General features: G+C 38.8%; 2 protein-coding genes across 3 annotated transcripts in view; both read left to right on the forward strand.

Annotated features, from left to right (window-relative positions):
* LOC118265708 (guanine nucleotide-binding protein G(o) subunit alpha) overlaps positions 1–5,418 on the forward strand; it is a 34,013-nt gene extending 28,595 nt beyond the window's left edge. For both annotated transcript variants that reach the window (XM_035578788.2, XM_035578787.2), the window contains exons 5-8: positions 380–508; positions 1,153–1,282; positions 1,806–1,959; positions 2,057–5,418. In XM_035578788.2, the coding sequence (XP_035434681.1) occupies positions 380–508; positions 1,153–1,282; positions 1,806–1,959; positions 2,057–2,244 (601 nt within the window). In that variant the 3' untranslated portion in view covers positions 2,245–5,418. The remainder of the gene's footprint in view (positions 1–379; positions 509–1,152; positions 1,283–1,805; positions 1,960–2,056) is intronic.
* A 1,835-nt stretch (positions 5,419–7,253) lies between these two features.
* LOC118266317 (cyclin-Q) lies at positions 7,254–8,396 on the forward strand. Its single transcript, XM_035579724.2, has 2 exons — positions 7,254–8,023; positions 8,204–8,396. Exons 1-2 carry the CDS (start codon positions 7,358–7,360, stop codon positions 8,291–8,293), a joined length of 756 nt encoding a protein of 251 aa, XP_035435617.1. The 5' UTR covers positions 7,254–7,357; the 3' UTR covers positions 8,294–8,396.
* Positions 8,397–8,485: the final 89 nt, after the last annotated feature.

Raw genomic sequence — 8,485 nt, forward strand, 5'->3', positions numbered from 1 at the left:
ATAACGAAATATGTGAAGCGTAATCGATTACTTTTATACACCGTTTAATGCCTTTTTACACCAAATCGCTATAAAAAAACTTAAAACACGTTTTAGTCTGATTGTCTTCCAGCAGGCGTAGTTACGTCGCTAACTTAATTATGAATATTCATATTACTAAAGTATCCACGAAACTAGCTTGTGGACGCGGCCTCGCTTGATTTATTGATCCTTTACGAATGTTGGTCTAAAATAGAAATGGTCGGTCGATGTTTTGATGCTAAAATAAGAATTTATGAATGTTAATCAGATGAGCCATTTTCTACTATTATTTATGAGATATTGGATTTTTTTATATGCTTATTGTCACTTTCTAACTAGTGTGTTATGTCTATTCCAGTTTCCTGGACGACTTGGACCGGTTAGGTGCGAGAGATTACCAACCCACCGAGCAAGATATTTTAAGGACTAGAGTCAAAACCACTGGCATCGTCGAAGTGCACTTCTCCTTCAAAAACCTTAATTTCAAGTGAGTATTTCATCTTCTTGCTTTAATCGAAGCATGGTATTTAAAATGTCAGTGACTCCACCTGTGTCATGGTGACAAAAAGTACGCCACTATGTATTTATTTCCTAACTGGGTGGTAGTCAGTCACAAACATCCAAACACAGTTCTTAATATTAGTGGGATGTAACACTTTTACCTAGGTAATGAGTTAATACAAAGTGGAATGTGGATGATATGCAAAAATAACACTTGCTTCATTGTGAAAGTTGATGATGTGAAAATGTGCAGAAATTATATTCTAAGTTTATTGAAGACTGCAAATAATACCACTTAATTTTATAATGAAATTAAAACAAATAAAACTTAAAGGTAATTATTTTTTTATATCGTCACGCCCTTTATTCCCAAGGGGGTAGGTAGAGGTGCAATTTTATGGCAGCTAATGCCACTGCATAATGTACACCCACTTTTCAGAATTCATGTTGTAAGTCCCATTATTTTTTACTCTGTACAAATAAGGATATTGCCTAGTTACATTCAGCAACTATTACATGGATAATATTGATAACATAAAATAACATTAACAACACAAAACTTAATCTTTATTTTTACCATTTGCAAACTATTTGACTTGTGTGATGATAATATGTAACATTTCCTTCCAGATTGTTCGACGTGGGTGGCCAGCGGTCTGAGAGAAAGAAATGGATCCACTGCTTCGAGGATGTGACCGCGATCATATTCTGCGTCGCCATGTCCGAGTACGACCAGGTGTTGCACGAGGATGAGACAACGGTACATATTCAGTTTTATACATATTTTCATCCAAACAACAGATTTTGGTCTAAATAGTAGCCGTCACTAGCACATTTTGTAAGTTTAAAGGACAATGCCCATAAAAGTATGGAGCAAAATAATCATTTTGTTATGAGATTGTGGTACTGACTTCTAACCTTACAGTTATTTTTTTTTCGATTTACTTTTTGTTTGTTTTTTTGTTAAGTCGGTTTTTCTATCCAAGTTATTAGAAAGTAATACCTTGATGAAATGACGTGTCTTTTGTCCGTCAATGCATTTATTAAAGTGGTAGGACTATAGGTTATTGAAAAGTAATTTTGTGAAATCGCTTCCAAGCTGTGGACAAAAGCTTATTGTTAAGGCAACTTTACACAGGCTCGCCATTTTTACATAAATTGATGACGACTTAGTTCAAAGGGGGCTTAGCTCTTTAACTGTTCCATTTTAGGACCAACAACCCTATTTATTTTGTTAATGTCGCATGCCTATGAAGTAACACGTATTAATAATTGCATTCCAGAACCGTATGCAAGAGAGTCTAAAGCTGTTTGATTCGATCTGCAACAACAAGTGGTTCACCGACACCAGCATCATCCTGTTCCTCAACAAGAAGGATCTGTTCGAGGAGAAAATACGCAAGTCGCCGCTCACTATATGCTTTCCCGAGTACACGGGTAAGTTGACCTCACCTGTATTTGAGGGTGTGGTCCACTATTGTGTCCAAATATTAATGAATGTTGTTATATTTAATTGCTTTGTTTTGATGATCAGGTGCGCAAGAATACGGCGAGGCAGCGGCGTATATCCAAGCCCAATTCGAGGCGAAGAACAAGTCTACCACGAAGGAGATCTACTGCCACATGACGTGCGCCACCGACACCAACAACATCCAGTTCGTGTTCGACGCCGTGACCGACGTGATCATCGCCAACAACCTGCGCGGCTGCGGCCTGTACTAGACTGTACTCGAGGCGGCGTGCACCCCGCGCGCACGTCCCCGCGGCCGCGTCGCGGCTCGCTCACGCCGCAGCTACGCGTATTATAATTACCTATATATTTTTATGGAAAGTAAGCTTACTGGATATACCGCCGATGTGCAGATATCATGTGTCACATGGCTTGGGGCATTGTGTATGATTTCGACAGCTCCCACCGACAGTGTGCGACTAGATCCGACTATCAGGTAGCGTTTCGTTTCCCCCTGTAATATAAAACCGTAGTTTGGTTATTGCCCGGCGCTCGCGTCGGGGTCGTTTTCGATTAATGTGAATTAGTGATCTAGTGTTCAATTCTAAATTTTGGTGCTAGGCATTCGGTATAGTGTTTCGTTGGCACTCGGACGTGGTCGGTCTAGCGGCGCCTGTCGGCAGTCCGGAGCCCCGGTAACATATGTGCTTATATACTCACTCTCTTACGGACCAAACACAGAAAGGAACCAATATTTAGTATTGAATAAAACACGGTAGTGTGATGCATGAATACGTTCACAGGCCTACTTAAACTGATTACAAAACATCATTCCATTATTAAGTATTATATCACTTATAATGAGAAATTATTTTTTATAAACTTTTGAAAGCACAACTGTACCGCTCTATGGAATAAGACGACGTCGTTTATGTTACGTACCTACGAGCATAGTGTAAGCTAAGTCCCGTCATCCAATGTTATTATGTTAAGTTAGCATCGTATTACGCACAAATTATTTATTCCAGTAAGAGCATTCATTTGTTACGCCATATATACAATTCTGATTTGTTTTGTGTTCATATTTTTCTATATCATTTTACAATAATCCTTAAGGTGTAGCCATTTAAGATCTATTCTTGTATTCAATTATTGAAATCATGTTAGGTATTTATTTTATCTAGAGTACTTGTATTAAACGTGGTATATGTAAACTTGTCATGTTTAATTTTATATTAAAAGGTAATTAACCAATGTTTATGATCATGTTAATCTTCGTCATTATTTTGTGAAGTGGCTGGAGTCTGTAATGGTAAGGAAGTTAGCGCGGCGTGTCATTTATGTAATACCTAAGCAGTTATGTACGTGTATTTACAGCTAGTGGTACGTTGAGGTGGGCCGAGGCTCGGGGTGGGCACATATATCGCCACTGTGCCACTTCCTCGGCCCCTAGTGTCCCGACTCTGTTCATGTAAGATATGTGAGTATATAAACTTTGTATACACTCGCGAATTGGCGTAATCAAACACTATATATACTATATAACATAATTTATTATTAATAATAAAATAAAAATCTTACTTTTAAGCATTAGGACAGTAACTGTATCAATAAACATTAATTAATAATGCAATTAGACAGTAACCTTTACTATTGTCATAGTTAGGTGATTTATTTTCATTTTACGTTTATGAGTATGTAAAAAGTGATTAAATGAAAATGTACGCCTACACTGTGACCGCGCGGGCCATTCACCACGGCCACCTGCTGCGAGCTGAAGACCAAAGATATTGTTAATGTTCACTGTTCCCGCCACTGCTCACTCACTCGCCCGGTGTCTAAACTCATTCTGCTAGTGACGACGTGATTCTAAAACAAAGCTCGCAACCCTTGTTTTACGTTTTACAATTGATAAATAGTTTGTTAGATAAAGAAATTGCTCTTGATCTCCGGATCGTGAACGAATGGTAGTGGCCCGCGGCTCGAGCGTCCGCCGCTCGCTTGTTGCTAGGTAGGTTTTTTACTGTTATGTAACAATATGTGTACGTAAACTAATAAAAATAATATTAGCGCAGTTCTACATTCAACCTACATTTAAGTAAGCTTCACGTTACATTTAAAAAGTTTTTTTAATGAGTGAACGATGTGGATATAATCATTCGATGTCTTCATACGAAGGCCCCATACACGGCTGGGTCTCGGCGCGCGAGGCAGCGAGGCGGCCGAGCAGTGCCGCCCGCACCCCTCGCCACTCGCCACTCGCCAGCTCTCGACAGTTTGCATTTGGATGTGTTCCTCCGCCGCAGAACATTTAACTTGTATGCTTATATTTCGAGTGAATGTGATGTAAATTTTGTACACTGCCGCATTGTTTATTCGCTCGAATCACATTTAGTTTATAAGATTTGAGACAGTGAACGAATCGCACAAGCCACATGTAACATGTTTGTCTGAACACAAACAGTGCGCACAAGTACTCGAGTACAGACGTACAGACGCGAGCGCGCTCGGACGTGGTGTGCGTTGGCTTCTTATTTGAAGACTGAATTGTTGCGGCTCAAATATTCTCGCGCTTTATTAGATCCACAACTGGGGAAGTTATTGCAAAGTTTTTTTAAGAGAGTAGCGTTTAGTGATCGGGTTTGAGGCATACGTCTTATTCTAATTGTGATGTGGCATGAGATAATTCGAAGACTACCTGTATCAACACCCTACTGTTGGTATTAGCGAAATGAGCGACGTTCAGTATAATTTTTAATATTAACGCTGAGTATTGTCGAGATGTTGTCCATCTAAAACAATTCACCATGCTTCATTCATATTTGCCAAAGTTAATACTAACCTCACTATTTATACCTACTGTATGTTCTTCGATAACTAAATAGTATGGGACTCGCGGTTGGGGCGGAGGCGCGGCGCAGCACGCCGGCGGCGGCCCGGCGCGTGTAGTGTCGTGCTCTATGTACTGAGCGGAGTACAATGTTGAATATCTTATTTAGAATTGATGAACATGTAAACATTTATTTCTAGCGCGTGCGAGGGATCGCTCGGCGCGCGGCGCTCGTACCGCTCGGCCGCTCGGCTGCAGCGCGGCTCCGCCGCTGTGCCCGCACGGCGCCGAGCGATCCCGATTATTGAACAAACGTTTAAGAAAGTAAAATTTTTAGTCACTAGTGGGTAATTTTTGAATGTGATTCAATCTTATCTTTATTTTTCTATATCGAGTGACATTCAAGTATAATTTCATTGTTTTCCGACTTATGTTTTGTATTGCATTTACTGAAAGCGATGTATTTAACCAACGATGTAATAAACAATATTTTCTCTTATTTGTATCTCGTCTGCACTGGTATTTTTTATTGAATTTACTATAAATGTACTTTAAGTGTATAATTTTAAATAATTACTGAAAATGATTATATTCTAATTTTTATGTTCAAATAAAATGTTCGTTTTATTTATTCCCCACAACACGCATTCTTAGTTTGAAATCAATATAAGTACCTAGTACTTAAGTAGGTACAGGAAATTATATTTTCTTTTTCTTTAAAAAAAAAACATTGCCCCACACTAGAATTTTCGACTCAGTGATCAACTGGGCGGCAATAAACTGGGCCACGTGGACCAGTTGTACAAAATTAATTATGCCTACTATTTATGTGGCCAACTGGGCCGAACGCACTTTGGTCTCGCGGACAAGATTTTATTATTTAATTTGCTGTGGTTAAGTGGGCCGAAAGTATCCAATACAGGCAGATACAGAGTGTTTCAGTAATTTCAAATATTTACCTTGTGGGTACCATTTTGTTTTACTTATATACAGTATCTACAGCCGTTATGAAAGTAAAGTGCGCTTTCTTCCTTTGTCTTGTGCGTTTCTTTATATTTTGTTGTCGTTATATTTTGTTCTCTGCGGACCACCGTTATATTTTGTTCTCTGCGGACCACAAGGTAAATATTTGAAATTACTGAAACACTCTGTATCTGCCTGTATTGGATACTTTCGGCCCACTTAACCACAGCAAATTAAATAATAAAATCTTGTCCGCGAGACCAAAGTGCGTTCGGCCCAGTTGGCCACAAAAATAGTAGGCATAATTAATTTTGTACAACTGGTCCACGTGGCCCAGTTTATTGCCGCCCAGTTGATCACTGAGTCGGATTTTCTCTGTGTCGTGGGTGCGTTTACAAACATACAAGTTCACATACACATGACGCCCAGATCCGAAAAACAATTTATGGAACGCATAAAGAGTTGCCCTGTGCGGGAATCGAACACGCTATTCGATGCACGGCAGCTTGTTGTCCAGTTATCGCGTGAACCGTTCAGTCATGTGTATTATATTGAAGATTTTCTGCGCCTCAAGGTTTGGAATCGGACCGCGACATGTAGGGTAGGCTATCATGAAAGGTCTGTACTAAATATTCAAAGGATCATTCACTCTAATCAGTATTTGTATTCCCTGTATACACAATATCACGTCTTGATACACTGAAGGGGTAAGCAGAAGTACTCCTTGTTGATTTCCCTCGCGACCACCCTACTCGACCAATAAGAGTACCAAATACAAAAGTAAATAATAAATCTCGCCTAATATATCTAAATTCCTTTCTTACTTTGTGTAAATTTTCTTACTTCTTTCAGTATAACTACACAAATACACAAAGTAAGAAAGAAATAAAAGAAATCAGTTATACTGAAAGGAGTAAGAAAGGTTACACCATAAGGGCAAAACACTCTCAAACTATCTTATCCCTTGTAAGTATTAGCAACGTGGACTTGTGTTTTCGATTTTGTAAATGGGGCCATTGCATTCGCTTAATCAGAAAATATGTTTTACGGTCCGTATAACAAATGGGATCCGAAAATTTCTTTCTAGCTAAGACATCTTTTTGGGAGATCATTCAATGAAAACCCGCCTTGGGTGAGGCAGCAGGGAGTGTCAGGCTCTTACTGACTAAAAACCCTTATTCCTTCTCCTGCTTTGAGCCGGAGCCTGTTACTTTGTCCGCAACTCCGCATCTAGCTAACAACTGATTTAGATAATGGTATGTATAGGCATTGAATTGAGCTTATGCAAGATTTTCTAAAATACTAGGATAGGACCAGTTCTAACTGCAATTATTCAATTTGCAATAAGAAATAGAACATCTTTGAATAAATATTTATTTACATAGAAAATAGTATTTTTGTTGGCGTTTGGATCTACCACAGTTGGTTTGTCTATGTATACTAAAAAGATGACATTACAAATAGTGTAGTGTAAAAAAGAAAAATATTATTGTATAAAATTTGTCTATGGTTAACCTTAATTGTTGTTAGCTACGAAGAAAACAAACAAGACTTATTTTCAATAAAGACCAATATTACAACTTTTGAAGACTATGAAAGACGTAATAGACGTGATGGCGTTACAGAGTAGTAGACGAGAAAGACGATTACCTGATTACCGTAGTGCTCCAAGTCATAGTTTAGCTACAAATTTCATATTTGAGTGTGGCATAAAACTAGGATTACAACCGGCGACTGTAGCTACAGCTGCTATATTTTATCACAAATTCTTTAAGGAGGCTGATAAAAATGATTATGACTGCTACGTGATTTGTACTGCTTGTTTGTGTGCGGCGGGGAAGTCACGAGATGAACCTGTTAGACTAAGAGATGCAGTGAATGTTGCACATAATTCTATCAACCGTGGTGCGGGGCCTCTGGAATTGGGCGATGAGTACTGGTCGTGGCGGGGAGCTGTTGCTCAGGCAGAGCTGCTAGTGCTGCGACTACTCGGCTTCAACTTGGACACACCGTCTCCTCACAGATATCTCCTTCACTACTTGCGTACGCTGCAGGAATGGTTCCCGCCGTCACAGTGGCGCTCTGCCCCCATTGCTCGCACCGCTATGGCATTCTTGCAAGACTTCCATCATTCCCCATCTATTCTAGAGTACAGAGCTCCTCATGTAGCGGTAGCATGTTTGACTCTGGCACTCCATGTCTTGGGAGTGTCAGTACCATTGGCCTCTACATTAGACGATGATGCTGCATGGTATTCGGTAAGTAGCTTAGCATCTTATAAACTCAAATTATTGTGCCTTAAATTAATAATGTAAAGAAAGTTGCTGGTAATTTTCAATTATTTTTATGTTCATTGCTGAAAAATCTTGTTGAAAATAAAATCTTTCATTTTATTGCCCAAAATCTAATACTTAACATCTGTACTTATTTTCTTTCAGGTATTTACCAAAGATTTGCAAAAGGAGAAAAATTGGGAGATAATGGAGAAAATAATGCAAGTGTATAGTAGGGAGCCCGAACCTATATAGAGGTATCATTATTGTTGTCCCTAAACTATAAAAATATTCCCACTATTTGCATGCAGTGTTCATTCCTGATATTGTGTAATAAAATTTAAATATAAATAAGAAATGTTTTTTATTGTAATGTGTACAGATAGATACCTTTGTTGTAGGTAGCATAATATTATAATCTAACTAGACTGACAAGGATGGCAATGC

This window comes from Spodoptera frugiperda, chromosome 7, assembly GCF_023101765.2.
Source record: "Spodoptera frugiperda isolate SF20-4 chromosome 7, AGI-APGP_CSIRO_Sfru_2.0, whole genome shotgun sequence".
Lineage (NCBI taxonomy): Eukaryota > Metazoa > Arthropoda > Insecta > Lepidoptera > Noctuidae > Spodoptera > Spodoptera frugiperda.